General features: G+C 35.8%; 3 protein-coding genes across 4 annotated transcripts; 2 read left to right on the top strand and 1 right to left on the bottom strand.

Moving 5' to 3' along the window:
* The first annotated feature begins 988 nt into the window (after positions 1–988).
* Positions 989–3,391, top strand: LOC121763862. Its single transcript, XM_042159950.1, has 7 exons — positions 989–1,146; positions 1,248–1,288; positions 1,494–1,551; positions 1,880–1,973; positions 2,347–2,431; positions 2,509–2,574; positions 3,105–3,391. The coding sequence occupies exons 1-7, from the start codon at positions 1,062–1,064 to the stop codon at positions 3,216–3,218; spliced, it is 543 nt and encodes a 180-aa protein (XP_042015884.1). The 5' UTR covers positions 989–1,061; the 3' UTR covers positions 3,219–3,391.
* Positions 3,392–4,496: 1,105 nt separating this feature from the next.
* On the top strand, positions 4,497–6,995 carry LOC121763936 (50S ribosomal protein L27, chloroplastic-like). Of its 2 annotated transcripts, none has more exons than XM_042160025.1 (4): positions 4,497–4,594; positions 4,737–5,036; positions 6,474–6,575; positions 6,670–6,995. In XM_042160025.1, the coding sequence occupies exons 2-4, from the start codon at positions 4,743–4,745 to the stop codon at positions 6,847–6,849; spliced, it is 576 nt and encodes a 191-aa protein (XP_042015959.1). In that variant the 5' UTR covers positions 4,497–4,594; positions 4,737–4,742; the 3' UTR covers positions 6,850–6,995. The 2 variants fall into 2 exon arrangements, with proteins under 2 accessions (XP_042015959.1, XP_042015960.1); XM_042160026.1 differs by having other exon boundaries at positions 4,560–4,618.
* A 7,691-nt stretch (positions 6,996–14,686) lies between these two features.
* LOC121763322 (protein NUCLEAR FUSION DEFECTIVE 4-like) lies at positions 14,687–17,962 on the bottom strand. Its single transcript, XM_042159322.1, has 3 exons — positions 17,278–17,962; positions 15,562–16,493; positions 14,687–15,464 (listed from the first exon to the last, which is right to left on the bottom strand). Exons 1-3 carry the CDS (start codon positions 17,611–17,613, stop codon positions 14,957–14,959), a joined length of 1,776 nt encoding a protein of 591 aa, XP_042015256.1. The 5' UTR covers positions 17,614–17,962; the 3' UTR covers positions 14,687–14,956.
* Positions 17,963–18,584: the final 622 nt, after the last annotated feature.

Here is an 18,584-nt window from a genome sequence, read left to right as displayed (position 1 = left end):
CTAAACTATGGCGATGCGTCCTTTATTTATAGACTCTTCATAACAACTTCCAGCTGTGATAACAACTTTGGCAGAGAATCTTAGTCCTTGCTGGAATTGCGCGTCTTATCCGTCGAGTCAGCTTATACGTGTCCCCTTTCTGTTTCGCCGTGGTCCTTGATAACCGATTGAGGATCGCTTTCCAGCGCATCAGCTATACGTGCCCTCTTCTGCAATGTAGTGGTCCCCGGCTAACTGCCTGCACATCACCTTGATCAACTCACACTGTTTTGGGTATTTTTCGCCTTCTGCGCCAACATGATCAGTTTGGTCTTGTTGTCCTTGGTCAAGCGACATTCCTGCACAATTAACACTTGATTTCCACGTAAAACTGATCAAGTAGCCTACATTTACCCTCTAAACCGATGCATGAAATAGACCTTATGAGTGAGTAATTCATAAATTTTTAGGTTGCTACCTATGAATGAGTGATTCATAAATTGTGAGGGGATCAAGAATTGCCTTTTTTTTGTTTTGAGTAATGTAAGAATATTGGTGGGCTGATATTGTCCACGCTTCCAATACAATGTCTGCGATGCCCATTTATTTCTACCACCAGAAATATTTTGAATTAAAATCAAAATGTTCATAAAATATCCACACTAAAATAGAAATAGAGCTTTGAAAATATTCATAAAATGACATACTTTATTTCTAAATGGATAAATATATAACTAGTGATAGTCACTCTTTCAAATTAAATTATACTCGTAATTTAATTTTAGTCAGAATCACTCTTTCAAATTAAAATATTTTCGTAATTTAATTTTAGATGAATAATTATATAATATAATTAGCAATGATAATAGAACGAAATCATGGTACATTGAACTGTAGTACTTGAGCTTGGCACATTGTTGAAATTATTAACTTAACTTTATTAAAAAGAAGTATACTATGAAATTAAATTAAAATAATATAAAAACCATTAAACTGCTTTATTTTTAATATCTGGATTAAATTGATAATCGGGCAGAGGCCTTTGTTCAGCGCGAGTGAACATCAGAAACACAGCTCAAACAATGGAGCTCCAAGATTCAGGAATGTTATCTAGAGATCAACTGCTTTATCTCTTTGATCGATTCGACTCCCTCATCTCGCAGCCTGGTATATTATCGACCTTTTATTTCTCTTTCTGTTTTCACCACATTTTTCAATTGCATCTCTGCTGCTGAGATTCGTTTGCTTGGGATTGGGAACGGCCTTAGAGGTGAAGACACGGATTGCTGATGCCGTCAATGACAAGCAGGTTAATTGACAGATTTACTTCATTTGATTATTCCTTCTGCTTTGATTATGCTAAATTTGAATTTGAAATGTTATTGTAAGGCCAAATACTAGATTAGGTTTCAGCTGAAGGAATATTTTTAGTTTTCTGCAAATTTTCTCTTCTTTACATTTGTGTTTTCCTTGGATTTTTCCACAATTTAGCAATTGGATTTAAATGCGTACAGGAGCCTGTAGCTGTAACCACAACAATTCAAGAGGAGATTTTCATGGAGATGGGAGTTGGTGAGTGATTTTTGGTTTGAAGTTCTTAGATTTCATGGAGTTTGCTTTGTAAAATTAGCATACTGATATGGTTCTCTCTGAGAATAAACTCTTGCTTGAACTGAAAAGCCTTTGGCTAGAGACACTGCTTTCGTATAATGCTTGCTTGTTGTATCCAAAAAACTTGTTCGTGATGAAAACTTGTCAGGATGCATATAGTGTGGCTGTAGCTGGAAATCTTCAGATATCTGTTTGCTGTGTTGTTTAAATTTCATTTGTAGATTACTACTCATAGGATATTGGCATAGTTGAAGTTAGATGATTGAGAATATTTTACTTCTCTATTCAGACCCACAGTTTGGCTTATCTTGCTTGGGAAAAGTGAGCTTGGCTTATGAGGATGATCGAGATTTGATAATTCAGTTCTATGGTTTTGTAGCAAAGTAAGTGTTATATCTAAATGAAGTAATTTAAACTAATTACATTTTATTCTGTGTATACTTTTTCTTAAACTGCAGCACCTAATTTATTGTTTGGGTCATGAATGTATGTTATCTTTCTAGTTTCTTCTATCATGAATTATGGGTTTATTACTCTGAATCCATTAGACCTAATTTTCAACCATTTGGTGTGGGAAAATGCTCGTTCCATTATGTAAATGCAATCGATATAGAAACAATCATATTATTTGAGATCAAGGCTTGGAACAAACAAGAAAATAACATTTTTTCTCCATGCCTTTCTCTTTCAATTTCCATTGCATTCCGCTTGGGAAAAGGTCCCTTTTGCCATTTTATATTCCATTTGATTTTAAAGGGAAGAGATAGCTTGTGAGGAAGCAGAACTTGGACCAGAAAGATTTGCAGAAAGAACTGAAATGCTGCGGCGTTTAGAAGCAGAGGTTTGTTTAACTTATATTATTTCCAAATCATTAGATTTATTAAAAACAATGCTTAGTCTGAATCAGCACATTTACAGCAACTGGAGATGTTGAAGAACATGCGCAACTTCCAGCTGGATGATCAGTCTGCAATCCTTGAAAAGGTATGGTTAGATTCAACTTAGCCGTGTATCTATTTTCATCTTATACCTGTGATCATACTGGTAGGAATCAACTTTCACTTTTTGGATATTTATTAAATTCATTTACTTCTTTCCATAAACCTTCGCCATCTTCTTTCATTTTACTTCTAGCAAATCTGTGTTGACTGATTGGTATTTGTATCAGTCTCAGCCTTATATATTAAATCAAGATATAAGCCAACATTTATTAATCCAGATGTATCTTAGCAACAGTTATCTGTCTAAATATCTTATGGAGTAAAATGAAGCAACAGTCAGCATCACAGCATAAACAGTAGCAAACTATGTCTCAGAAACCACTCCCAGATTATTGAATAAACTTAGCATACATTTCATTAGCTGCTGTATCTTTAAACTGAGGCATCGTTTTCAGGTCACTTCGATAAAAATGGACAGATTCAAGCTTTTGGTTTATTTATATTTACTTTTCTACTGTATCCAAGTTGAATAAATTTACGATGTCACTCAATCCTTCAACATCTGATTTGCAGATTCATCAACAAATGGAGAATGCTGGCTTTGAACCAGACACATCGCTCTTATCAGTCGAGCAAATTCAAGACATTGTTGGAAGAAGAGTGACCCCAGTTTTTCAGCCAATATAGTGGCCTCAGTTAAGCCTGGAATATAATTTGGCAATTGCTTCTAGGAAGCCAACCTTGTTGTAACATTTGCGTGGAATATGTAAATCTTGGGCTGTGTTCAATTTAACTCTTAGGCCATGTTTGGTTGCCAAAATTCTATCTGGGAAAGTAATCTGATTCCTTAAATTTTAAAATCGTGTGTTTGTTTTGGTTTTTAATTAAATTGGGAAAGTAATTAGAATCCCGAGACAATGAAAGTTAGTACAACTTTTCAAGATTCTGAATCCTAACTTTTCTTAGGTATTCTTTTTCCAGGTCTTAGGATTCTTACATATTTAATGTAATATAAGTATAGTTTTATTATTATTATTATTATTATTATTATTTACAATCTAGAAAAAATATTTTAAAATTATAAACCATACTTAATTATGGTATAATAAATAACTATGATTAAAATTATCATAATTATAACTATATTATTATAATATTTATATATATTGTTATTATCATATAATAATTTATTAAATAATTAAAATATAATTATATAATATAAATTATATAATAATAAATAATACAATTATTATTTTATAAATTAATAATTAATCAATAAAGTTATGGTGAAATTTCAAATTATAATATTTATTCAATTATAATATCCGTAAATATGTATGATTATGATTCTAATAAACAGATTTATTATTATAATAATTTATGATAATAATACTTCATGTAACTATAATTGTAATTATATTATTATATATTATGATGAATAATTCATATTTAAACTAATAAATATAATAATATAATTATTATCATTTGTAATTAATAATTTATTAAAATTTTTATATTATTATTCTTTTTTATAAATAAAAATAATAATAAGTAGGGGTATAATTTTAGTTTGGTGTTTAAATCAAATATAAAATTTAAAATCTTGATATTTTCCAAACACAGGAAAGTAAGTTATTAGGAATCATATTCTCGGGATTCATTTTCCAGGGAATCATTTTCTTTGTCAGCTTTACTTTCCCGTTAACCAAACATGGCCTGAGTGAAAATAAGGAAACAATGACCTCTGTTATTCATTTTGTGATCAGATAGAGAAAGACCATAATGACTTTATTATGCTAATTTACTAAAACAGTTGCTAAACTGTACATAAATACTTGCTGTTTGTACAAAATTTAAGTATTTGTTTGAACTATAAAATACTCCTATTATTTGTTTTTGTTTTGGAAAAACAAAAATCAAAATGAAGTTACGTGGCACGTCATCAGCAGAGGAAAAATCAGGTGCATGGAGCTCACATACTGCATCGATAAGGTTTTGAAATCTACTGATTTCTTCTCCTTCCACACACATTATTCCACTTCTCCCATTCCATCTCTTCAATTGTAAGCACCCGCCAATTCTAAACTGTAAACTTAATCTCTCATTAACATTGTTCTTTTTAATTTTTTTATTATTACTTTTTATTCAGTTTCTCAAAATTTGTGTGGATATAAGTTCATTTTTGAGAGACGAGTTGATTTGCAGATAGCAATGGCGGCTGTGAGTTTGAGTTTCAATCTGGCGGGGGCGTTCAAAGGGCTTTCCATCGGCTCCAGCTCCTCGTCTTCATTTTTCAGAGGCGATTTCGGTTTGATTCACATGGGGCAAAACGCCTCCGTTATGCTTCCGATGAAGCCGCCGCTGACGATTGAGTCGGCGCACAAGAAAGGAGCTGGAAGCACTAAGAACGGCCGCGACTCGCCGGGCCAGCGGCTTGGAGTCAAAATCTTCGGCGATCAAGCAGCCAAGGCTGGCTCCATTATCGTCCGCCAACGCGGCACCAAGGTCTCCCTCCCTCTCTCTCCTTAATTCTGTGTGGTTTTTTGTACTTGAGTTTTTTGTTGATGATAAGTTACAGAATTTTGCTTTGGAGCATTGTGATTTTGAGGTTTGATTGTTTGAACTCTTTGGAGTTGCTGAGGTATTAATTTAGGCTCATTTACTTATTGCTGGATGAACTAGCTAGGATGTTTGAAAGGCCGGTGCTCTTGTTCCATGAATGAATAGAACAATTGTAGGATGCGATGTCGAAATTTGTTAGTGCTATATGCCGTTGGGGGGTGTATGATTAATTGAATGTTGGAGTGCAGAATCGTTGAATCTTATTGCTGCTATATACGATTGTGAATTTCAAACCTTATTAGGTTTATTTGTGGTTGGAGGGTGAGATGCCAAGCTTTAGAGAGGGTGAATGATTAAACCATATTAGTGATATATGCAACTGGAAATGTCGAATTTTATTAGTGGTGTATGCGGTTGAATGGTGAGAGATTGAACCTTAGTACTCCGTTATTAGTGATATATGCAATTGAAAATGTCGAATTTTATTAGTATGTATGCTGTTGAAGGGCGAGAGATTGAACCTTGTCAGAGCTATATACAATTGGAAATGTCAAACCTTATGGGTGTTATATATGTGATTAGAGGATGAAATGTGAAATGTTACATTGTGTTACCTTATGGAGGTTGGAATGTCAAACTTCATTAGTGCTAAATATTAGTACTCCAGATAGCTTGGTTCAAGTGCAAATAGGTGACTTTTTTTTTCTATTTATGTAATGTAGTTCCACAAATAAATTGGTATTAATGTGGTTCTTTCTGAAAATAGTATTGAGGTTTTGCTTTTGTGAATGTGATGTGAAATTATTCTTAAGTATGAGGCTATATCTGCACTGTTGGTTTACACAATGTGTATAGGACAACTGGCTACATGCCTTTTTCCAGTGTTTGTTAGTCGTTATAAACTCTGGGTGCCATTAGCTATATTTTGCACAAGTCCTCCGAAATCCCAACCTGGAAATCGGCAATGGGTCCCGTATCGTTTTTATTTGCATTTTATCCTTTGACTATCGTATTATAGTGTTACTAGTGCAAGCTAAACAGAAATGCTATATTGAGTGATTTCATGTGAATAGGAATCTCCTCTTCACAGAGTTGCAAAGTGTGCAAATTTTGTTTTTGTGAGGCCTTTTTGTAGCTTGTTTGAATTCACGATCGTCTCAATAATAAAACTCTCTTTGTGCTGATTGCTTGAGTTCAAGAATAACCTATCTTGATTTCTAGTGTTTCAAGGACTTAGGCTTATGCTGACATAAACCCTCATCAAAACCTCGCGGCTACACTTGGTTATCTTAGAAAAGTACAATGTGAATGTGTGTGTTCCATCTTTGTTGAATCACCCTGTTCTTGTTACTCATACTACTTTCCCCACATTTTGTGCAGTTTCATCCCGGCAACAACGTTGGGCTCGGTAGGGATCACACTATTTTTGCCTTGATCGATGGACTAGTGAAGTTTGAGAAGTTTGGACCAGACAAGAAAAAGGTAAGCCATTCATCTTCACATGCTTGCAGCTTCCTCCAATTCCATCAATGTGGGGGTAATGCCTAATTTCACTCAAACTTAATGCAATAAACAGATTAGTGTCTACCCCCGAGAAGTGCAACCCAAGAACCCCAACAGTTACAGAGCACGAAAGAGGGAATCGTTCAGATTACAACGCGAGCGAAGAAGAGCTAGAAAAGAAATCAGAGAAGGCATTGTGGTTCAACCTCAACTGGTTCTTGCCTCTGCTGCTGAAGATGCAGCAGTTTGTTAGCCAGCAGGAGGGTTTGTTGCTTGTATTCAACAATAATGAGTTTGGCCCAATTAGATATCCATTTATATCCTTTGAGCTTAATTTCAAGTTAATTTGAATAAACTATTTACACATAATTATTTATTCTACATAGATTTTTCCTATTAGTCTTTGGTATTTCAACTATTTGGCAATCAATGCATAAACTCTAAGTCTCACTAGCATCATCCCAGACAGCGCCTGAAGTATATAGAGATGAAAAATGGGGGATAAATACACCATTAAATGTATCACTCTTGAGTTTCAAATTAGTAAAAATAAGTTTCAAGTTTACATAATAATACAGACCTTTCATTTTAATACAAATAGTAACCAAGGTTTTAGCTCTGTTAATTATTTGGCATTTAACTCTTTAAAATACACAAGATGATAGAATATAGAAGGCTAGAACAAAGACACAGACAGTAGGCAAATTGCCATTTTGCTTTCTCGATTAAAATTTGGCACGAATTGCTTGTTTTGCCATTGTTGGCCTGCTAGCCCACTTCCAGTTTTTTGTGCTTTATTTTTGTTGACAACGACCTTTTAAATTATGAATATTCTGATTTTCAATCCAAAAACAGAAACAAGAGCTACTGATTGTAAAAAGCCATTAGAAATCTTTGCTTAAAGTTTAACCAACACAAAACCTCTGCTATAAATTTTGAGAGAGAGAGAGTTAAAGTTTGCCACAAAACACTTGCATTGCTTACTGAGATTTCTCCAAAAATTGCAGGAATGGTACTAATTATTTTGCCATGGAGTTGATGAGTCAGACCTTAACATAAGTATATAATTGACAGAGAAACTGTCATTAGGATTTGTATTAAAATGAAACGTCACCGAAACGTTTTGTACTAATTATGTAAACTTAAAACTTTTTGTAATAATTGAAACGAGCGTAATCCACTTTGTATGAATGATATATTTATCCTGAAAAATGAAGTCCTGAATCCTATCAAAGTAGGTCTTGACATGAAAAGTGGAAGCAACTATCTTTACCCACAATGTCTTCACCATCCATCTCACTGCACCTACAAGAGTAGAGACAATCCCTCCAGTTATCTTGTTCAAGTCCTTGTTCGCATCGCCACGATTAATGAAGCACCCACGCCACGAGGGCTAGCTATAATACAACACGCACGATCTTCTTGAGGGCCACAGAACACTACAAAACAACTAACATCCACCAAAAGTTGGTTGGTATGAATAATTGTCTTTAACAACACAATGATCATAATGCAATTCAAGATAAACACCATTAGCATAAAGTTATAAACACTTACACATATGAGAGAGACGAGAAGAATAGGGCCTATTATCAATAACCGTGTCTATGGATTGATATCCACAAACCTTATTTTAGTGATTGAGTGTGACTTCCTGATGTTTGTTGAAATTGTTTTGGTTGTCTCCATCTTTAACTTCTCCAGCTTCCACATTGACCGAACCTCTTTCGGGAGGGTGTCCAGATTTGGACAACTGCGGATTTCTATTTTCTCAAGATGAACCAATGCACCGTTTTGAATTTGTAGACTCCTCGGGTGCCATAACTCTTCGATGCACAAGACTTGAAGATAGGGTAAATCTTCTTTAATGATCCTCATTTGTTGACGTGTGTAGGCATTCTGCAATTTGAGGTACTCTAAGCTAGGTAGCTTCCGTATTAGTGGCAAGGGATCTTCATCAAGACAACTATTAGCCAATGTCAAGGAAGTTAGCTTGGAAGGGAAACTAAACTATTTGGCAACCTATCAAGGCGTCAATCCAATTTGAGTGTTTTGACACGTTGTAGAATAGCAAGATCATCCAAAACAAGGCATGCTTTTAAAACGGTACCCTCTTAAGATTTCAAGTTGGACAATGACACAAATAGCTTTTTTACATGTGGATTTCCATCCAATTTCTTAAGCCTAGTCAACATTTGTAAGCCTGAGAGCTCATATCTCAGATCATCAAATGAGACTGAGGTTAAGGTCTTCAGCCGCTGAGGTTAAGGTCTTCAGCCTGAGAGCTCATAGTCAACATTTCTTAAACAAAGTTTCAAAAGAAAAGTTTTAATCGATTAAACAATTAAGCAGCGGGTTAATATCTCAAGGTAATTAATGTCATAAAGTAGTGTGGAGCAAAACAAAAGACTTTATCAAGAACGATTCGAAACAAGACAACGGAATAAAGGTGTCTAGAGAGTCATAGGGAGACGCCTATGTATGAAGACACGACGCATCCGGAATTTCTTAAGTCTCGACTCAACATCCTCCGCAACATCACCGCTCAACCTGCACATAAAAAAAACATATGCGGGGCTGAGTACTTGACATACTCAGTGGACACACGCCAAAATATTTGATAAAAGTTATGTCATCCATACCATAGTGAACTCGAGTTTTAACATTTTAGAAAAGAATATCATCGAGTATCACAAAATATTTTCGTAGACTGGCCAGTCAAAACAATCTCCCCACTTTATCCACAATCAATCAATCTTATCCTCTTACCATAGTGCGACGAAAGTGTGGCCACACTATTCGCCCACGAGACCGACCGACTAGCAAGGACGGCTCCCGATCCCACCTGTGTACATAGCCTGATAGGGTTTGCGGCCCTACTCAGACCCGAATTCGTTTCACACATAGCCCTATAGCCTAACGGAGCAATCTCAAACGAAGTAGGCATCATGCAACAATCTCAACATCAAAACAATCACAGTCCTATAGCCTAACTGAGCAAGCTCAAACGAACTAGGCATCAAACAACAATCTCAACATCAAAACAATCATGGTATGACATAACACTTTAAACCACCCTTATAGCTCCACAATCATATTTTTGAAACGTAAAAGAGTTTAGTAAAGAAAGCCCACCTCGATTGCTTACAAACACGGTTCACAACTTTATTGAAATCCTTGCTCTTCGTACCCACGTACGCACAACAACCCTTATCAACATCATAACCACATAATACAACACAATCAGTTTTCTATCAACACATTACTCATGCATGCCATATCGTTCCTCTCACCGTTTTCTCATATTGCCCATCCCAACGTTCACCATCATAAATGATACAAACCCTTTGGCATACATCAACGTGCAACGCATAATCACATCATAGGATAAGTTCTTACTCACACATGTATCATGTATTTCATTCAAAACTTGCCAACAAGACTATTTCAATCAAGACATGAATCTGCCAGAACAGCGCAGTCGTTTTGTAAAAATCATTAAAATTCCATCCGACCTCATATGACCCTAAACTTTGGTCACCACATAGTAGACACATAAAGCTTTACTAATTTAAAATTTCACACCAAAATCATGTCTTTTGATTGGTCAAAACAAAAACGAATATCACTGGACGGAACACACCATTCTAGCAGTACTGCGCAGTTCGATTGAAAAATTTGTTAAAACTTCATCTTTCGACAAAAGGGGCTGAAAGTTTGACACAACACAGAACACACTAAAAATTTCACTCAGTTAAAAATTCATTTCAAAATAAGATCGTTTGGTCGGCCAAACACTCGTCGGGACCTACTGTCCGAACATCACAGTTTTCATGCTCAACATTTACAAACTAGGGTTTGTCTATCATTCATCCACACATACATATTCATGCTTTCAACACATATTCATGCTTGAAAAACGACATCACAACCATGTTCCCCTATTTACACATAGCATTCACCAATGAATCACCCACAAACTCACACACACACACATACATACACGCACATACACATACTTTCTCATGCAAACATCCTTCCCAACCGATTAATTTTTAGATCTACGATTTCTACACTCACTATATGCATGAGGGGATCAAGAAACATGGATTCAATGGTAAGAAAGAGAAAGATGAATCAAAGTATACCTTTCTCTTGAAAAACAATTGTGACGAATGATGTGATTCTTCGATGAATCTTGAATTTCCAACTCCACAATGATGCAAGAACAAGGAATTGGTGAAGGATTGGTGGAGAATGAGAGAAAGAGAGAGACGTGTGGTATGTAGAGAAGAGGAAAGCGAAAATATGAGGGCTAGGGTTAGGGGTCTTTTAATTTATAGTCTAGGATAAATCCCACAATAAAGCAATTAAAATTGTGTAAGAATAAAATAGAGGTCAATGAATAAATCTCACAATTAAAAGGAAAATAGGTGTGTAGTATGTGGGGGAGTAATTTTCGAAAATTGCTATTTGATTAGCATAGATATTTTTTTGGTATTTACTTGGAGAGAAAAATACTCACAAAATATGTAAAAAGATATTGAGTATCTCATAAATAAGGTAACAAAATAATTCAAGAATCTCCAAGTGGGGAAATAAAAAGGGGCGTGTATAATGGGAAAAATCAAGGAAAAATACTTAAATCCTCAAATCAAATAGGAATATGATTTAAATTTGGTAATTTCTTGTAGGAAAAAAACTCCCACAAAATAGGTAACAAATAAATTAATCTCACAAGTAATTGAAAGACATATGGGCGAAAATTATGAGGTTTTAGGGAAAGAAAGAAACAAATCCTAATTAAAATAGATATGGAGAGATTTGCCAAGATATGGTAAGATTTAATTGGATTTTAATTCAAGGAAAGAGATAAACAAGATACCAATTAAATCTACAAAAATAATTCATTCTCCTAATTAATAGAAGATTTCGAAAATCTCAAGGGATGGCCAAGGGGTCGAAAATTATTTAGAATAGCATAGGGATAATTTGGTTTGGATTTAATTTGGATAAATATTCCAAAGCAATTAATTAAATCCAAGAAAGAAAGTATTATTTCCAATAAATAGGAGGGCCGAAAATTTCAAATTAAATGGCTAGAATGATTATGCATTATCCCATTTAATTTAATTCACACATTGGAAGCTTAATCACATTAACTCACATAACTCACAACAACTAATTTCACATAATTAACTCAAACACATAAAGACTCAATTTCCACAAAAGAAATTCTCATTCAACACCCATATTAATTAAAAAAAATACGCCATCAAATAAAAATAATAATAATAATAATAAAGTCACAATTTCCGGGGTACTACAGGCTAATTTGCCCACGTTGTCAGAATATTCGGTGTGGGTTATTTGGGTTGTGTTTTTCTGGTTATGATTTTTTGACTCTAAACTCTTCGGGTTTCAGGCTAATCGGGCTAAAAAAGTTAAACAATGCTTCGTTCCAATTTATGTTTAATTAAAACTTAGAATTCTTTTCCAACTATTTCACATAATAAAATAATTGAATCTTAATCTTCTTTATTTTGTAAACAATATAATTATTATAATGATAACTCAATTATTGTACTTTCTACCTCCGATGTTACTCAAACATTTTTCTTTTTAGATCAAAAATTAAAAATTGAGCAATTAGCGTAATTAAATTAATAATTTAAGTGTAATAAGGAAACACTTCATTAACTCTAACATTTTAATTAAATACGATAATTCTTAATTAAAATATAAATAGTGCAAATAGTTTAGAACGAGCCGAAAAAGAAAAGAGAGTATAAAATAATAATAAAGTACTATGTATTTGTTAAATATAATCTCATTATCTTTAGAAAAGAATAATTTTAAAACTAATGTTTTCTGAAAAAATATAATCATAAATTTGCATAGAACAAAAGTGTATAGCATATAATTGAAATATTTTATCTTCATTAAGATTTCTAAAATATATATAACTCCTTCTAGCCATTAAATTTTGTCACATTTTTCCCTTTTTGTTGGTCCCACAAAATTTGTCACATTTTGTTTTTTAATAATTTTTGGTAGTCGACCACGTATTACACTAACTCATTCCAACTCACATTTTATTACTCCCTCCGTTTACGAAAAATAGAGCACATTTGCCATTTTTGGCTGTCCACAAAAAATAGAGCACATTTAAAAAATGGAAGTTTTCAACAACTTTTCTCTTACTTTTTTCCCTCTCTCTTACTAATATTATGGACCTCACATTCCACTAACACTACTTTTCTCTTAATCTTTTCCCTTCTCTCTTACTAATAATGTGGACCCCACATTCCATTAACACTAATTCTCCCTTACTTTACCAATTCCACATTAATACACATGTCATTCACAATGTATCCTATTTTTTGTGGACGGAGGGAGTATTATACTAATATATAAAAGAAGGATCTACTTTCCACTAATTTTTTCAACTCACTTTTCATTACATTTCTTAAAACCTTTGTCCGGTCAAAGTGTAACAAAATCTACACGATGAAGGGAGTATATTGAAATGTAATATGCATAAAATTTATGCAAGCAAGAACTAATGAAAATGAGATCTATATTCAAAACAAATTTTAAATTTATTATTATATTAATTGGAAAGTGCAACCCGTCAGGCTGACCCGTAATCTGTGCGGATTAGCCCGCCTAACCGACCAACCCATTCGGGCTTACCTATATAGTCCATTTTATATACGGGTCGCAAAAATATAGCTCTAACCCTATAATTTATCGGGGTTATTCGGGCAGAATCGTCGAATCATTTTACTGTGATTTGTGATTGTGAGTGGAGGGTGAAATGTCGAACTTTAGAGCACTCACAGTAGGGGCACCGTCCCGCCGCCGTGCGGACGAGCCCCCGACGGCGAAGAGAGGCGTGGGACGACGGTCGGCGGGCGCCGCAGGGATGGGCGGGGGGGCGACAGTCGCTCGGCGCCTATTGTGCGTCGTCCGACTGACATCAGCTATTTTTCATTTAAAAAAAATATTTCAACTTCTATATATACAACTCATTGAGTCTTCATTTTTTAAATATTTGATAAACACTAAGAATTAAAACATATTAAATTAGAGGGTTATTGGGAGGGCTTTGAGAAGATAGGAGGACTGAAGGTTGGCCATGATGTGACGGAACAAAAGAGAAAAATAGAATTGGGCCAAACTTGGATCAATCAATAAGAAGACATCCAATGCAACAAAAAATAAGGATACTAAGATTTATATAAAATACCCCAATGCGGGAAAATAATCATGGAATCAACTCTGAACAACTTCCAGTATAATAAAAATAATTGGGATACAATTTCTTCCCTTCAACCAACACTAGGGAATACAACTATCATCAACAAGACATCAAGAATAGGATGCCTTGACAAACCTCAATATATATCTCACTCTCAAAATTTTAGCCCGATTGGAGAAGATTTGACCATGCGATAGTGACTTGATCGCGGACCATGCAGGGTGAAAAACTTGCTGGTAGATTTGTGTTTTTGACTCTTTTTCGATCTCTCCTCTATCATGCACGAATTTTGCACTTTGTGTTGTATCTCTCTTGTTGTATTGCATCCACAGTTAACTGCTGGTCCAAGGAACTTGAGCTATCTCTAGTTGTATTGTTGAACTTCATTATTAATTAACCGCTTGTCCAATTAAAATTGATAATGCATAGTTAAAGTGTAGATAGAGTACATAAAGAGAGAATAATTATTTATAATATTATCTCTCTTATATTATTCTTTCTTCACTTTAACTATTTATAAAGTTAATTTAAAATTTGGGCTTTGATCAACATATGACGTACTTTTAGTTTGCATCACCATTCACTTTACCAATTCAATACCACAACATTTTTTAGTCTAACATGTAAGCCAACAGAATAAAACAGATATGCGATAAGAGTTTCATATCATAAATTTTATCCGTGAAGCCACTCTTGACATCTGAAAAGAAAATATAATCTCCAATTTACTACTTAATTAGTTAATCTAGTATGAGGGAGACCTATTAACCACCCTCACAAAGCAAGAACAATCTCATTCAACAATCAATCTTTGGTCATAAAAATCTTGCCAAAGAATACGAGGACAGTATTACCAAATACAATCACAAACATCGTACATATACTCACTCAAATAATTTGAGCCTGTAATCAAAAAAGAATACACCACAATGCTTTTCCACCAACCAAATTTTGCTGCTACCTTTGATTGAAGAAGAAATGATAGAATTACAAACAACCAAAATATGATAACATTGCAACAAACTGTAGACAGGCATACTGCCAATTAACTCCCGAAAAAAAAAACCTTCCGATTAGCTCAGTAATATTTCTCACCTTACCTCCGAGAACTACCATAGAGGTTACGGTATACTGGCTTTGTTCGATGGACAAGAATCAAGCTCAAGATGACAGCAACCACACAAAGCCCTGACAGGGTCAAGGAAGTCACGAAGAAGCAAATGGTACCTTTGCATTTGAGAGATTCTTCTGCTCTCAAGAAATTTGGAAACGAGAATGATAAACCACGATGTATGTAATTTTGTCCGTGAGCTTGTTTCTCTGCTTCTCTGTCGTATATGGAACTCGCAAGAACACCTGACATTATCAAAGAACCTGCAGGATTCGCCATGGTAAGGAAATTATATAGAGCTGCGAACTTCTTCAGACCAAACAATTCGGATGCTGCAGCAGGTACGATGGCCCAGTGTGCTCCGTAGCCAAGGCCAACAAGGAGAGTTCCAACGTACATTGAGCCGGGCCATCCCATAGCAAAGAGAAAATGACCAATCGCGAGAAAGACTTGAGCAACTGCCATGGCTACAGGCCTTGGATATGCATATTCGCTTTTGGAAGCAAAATTAAACAATTTAGTGAGAATAAATTATCATAGATATGTAATACTATCGAGCGTTGATTGATGAGTGTAGATGAGATTGTTACCTGACGACTCTCTCAGAGAAATAGCCACCACCAATACGGCCTAGAAAGTTAAAGATGCTGATCATAGAGACAAAAACATGGGTGTTGTCGTAACCTAGAGACTCACTCATTTGGCCCAAGTTATCAATCACAGTCAATCCAGAACCAGAACCTAACATAAGAGAGAAAAAGATAAGCCAAAGATCAGCCTTTATCAATGCCTCCATCATAGTGAAATCTTCCCCCCGATGTGGCCTTCGTTTCTTGATTCTTACTGCTCCTTCTGCAGCGGCCTGCGCTATTCTCGACTGGAGCCGAGCCATTCTCTTTCGCCTCTCCGAAGCAGGAAGAAGATCTGCTTCTTTTGGCTTTTCATCCTCCAGTTCACTTTCACTGAATAAGATATCTTGAGAACTATCCTGGGATTTGCTCGACTCTTGCTTATCTGGGCTGAGAAGTGCCTCTTCTGCTGGTGATTTTGGGTCCCGAAAAAAGTTCAAGAAGATAGGGATGACAATAGGGAACAACAGAAGGGCAAATAGAATCAGAGTGAAGATTGTAATGACAGTCTCGCTCACGTAGACTAGATCTTGCACGAGCATGACCCCCATCAAATAAGCAGCCAAAATAAGGCATACACCGTAAATGATTGAGAAACTGAACCCGTCAGACGATCTTACTTGTCTGTGACCTCCTACAGGCCTGATGATGAACATTAGCGAAATGGCCACTATTCCTGGGCCAACTGAAACCATAAATATCAGAGAAGCTTGGTCGGGAGAATGCAACAATGCATATATCTGAGTCAAGATTGCTCCACTCAGCCCGGCAAACCCCTTGAGTATCCCCACAACTGGGCCTCTGTTCTTTGGGAAGTTTTGCACACAAGAGACAAGTGCTGCTGTATTGAAATAGGTCTCGCCATTTGTTCCCACGAAGATAAGAATGCACATCTGCACACGAAAGGATATAATCGGTCAAAACAAGAAGAGAACTGTGCCATTACTTAGTTAATAGCTGCAAATATCAAATTCCAAGGACTTTCTAAATTGTCATTTGAGCAGGACCACCAGCAAATAGACTGACCGACCGGCTATGCCTTTAGACTACTAGTCACGAGAATGTTAGAGTAACCATTTACATCTCCACACACAAAGATTTTAGAACTAGTTTTATTGCAGATAAAGCACACATCTGCATCAAATGATTAAAACAGGAATACAAGGTCAATATGATCCTCAGCATCCATCACAAAAGCTTTCTTCAATTATAGTAAAAAACTATTTTAACAGAGAAAAACCACTGCATTTCATGGGTATGAATTAATCCCCTGGACTTACACCCATCAACACAACACCTTTAGATCAATATTCACTCCACCTTACTATCACAAGTTCTTAAGCAGTACATCTAGAAAACAACTGATTCCAGATAAGGCAATATTGATTTCATATTTTCATTAATCCACAAAGCACATCTTAATCCACAAGATCTTGAACTGAAAAACAGAGGCACAAATCATTTCATATTAGTAGTCACAAATTATGAACCTTAGCTCAGATGGCATCATTCAAATTCAACACCTTACAATCCCAAAAAAAGCCCAACAACCAAAATATATCGTGGAATAAATTCAAAAAACACACACAAACACACGATCTCGATCAAACTGAGCAAAAGGCCAAAAGTCAATGGATCAAAAAGCTGAAGAAACTTGACAAGAAAAGGTATACTCACAGCCCACAATGGCAAGACAGGAGTTCTCCCAGTAACAACCAGCCAAACCCAACCATATCCAATCAGATTCTGAATCGCCCCAATCAGCAAAACACCCCACAAAGGCAGAAAATCCGATAAAATCCCAGGCAAAAACCCAACGCTGTCACCTAAATCCTTGGCCACCCCCAAACTCGCAACCTGCCTCTGATTATAGCTCAAAGAGCTCTTGATCACCGGCGATATGCTCCCAAACACATACCCGATCCCCCCGCACGATTGCACCCACATTGCAGCCACAAAAACCAGCCATCGATTGTTGAAGAACGATGTGATCTTCTCTCCGAAACGGCCCATCGTCTTGATTTTCAGTCTCTCCAATCAACTTCCAGTTAAATCGGAAAGCTTTGAGCTCTTGTCGATATTTCTCTCTCTCTCCGACAATTTCACAATCAGTTGGCAGCTGACAACATAAAAGTGATAAATTACACTTTCCGTATTCCACCTTTATGACGATGGCCTCTGTGGAAGGGGTCGAGCGACAATCGTGGATGTAATTGTAGTTTAGTGGAACATGGCGATTGAAACGAAACTGACACGAGATTTTATTTTATTGCAACCTAACTGGATTTTTTTTTGTTTGTGTGATTATTCATACAGAGAGAGATGCAGCATGGGAAAGTGAAGCTGAAAAATACAAATTTTCTCGCTCCACCGCCGAATTAATAATACGGGAAAATCATCTGACGATCTTGACGTAATTATTTAGAGCATTCACGTCCGTGTTCTTGTGACAGATGTGGATCCGGTCCACTATTACTCTCTGAAGAGCACAGCATCCACATCCGTGCTCTTTCGCAAGGACAAGCTCAAGGGTCTCACCTTTCTATTATTCAATTTAAATAAAAATATTTCCATAAAATTAAAATGCATTAAAAATATCCATAATAATATTACAAATTACAAAAAAATTAAAAATTACATAATTAAAATACTAAAAATTAAAAATTACATAATTAAAATCCTATAAATTAAAAATTACATAATTAAACACCTAAAAAATAAAAATTACCCTCGTGGATGACTATTCATCCGGCTCTACCCAATGTTCTTTGGAGACCACGTATCATCTCCACATGCGATCAAAGTTGCTCGGGGTCATAGTTGACCTATCGGCCAAATTGAGTTGGGCCAAAATCCTCCACAACGAGTTGGTGGGGGTTGAGGTGGCACATAGGGAGCGGGGGCGGATGGAGTCGCGGCGCGACGGCGGTTGGCCGCCGTCTTCTTTCTTCCTTGCGGCCAGCGTTGGGAACTGCTCGGGCCGG

Source organism: Salvia splendens, chromosome 14, assembly GCF_004379255.2.
Source record: "Salvia splendens isolate huo1 chromosome 14, SspV2, whole genome shotgun sequence".
NCBI lineage: Eukaryota > Viridiplantae > Streptophyta > Magnoliopsida > Lamiales > Lamiaceae > Salvia > Salvia splendens.
The sequence above is the reverse complement of the archived record's forward strand: the minus strand, read 5'-3'. Positions and strand labels throughout refer to the sequence as shown.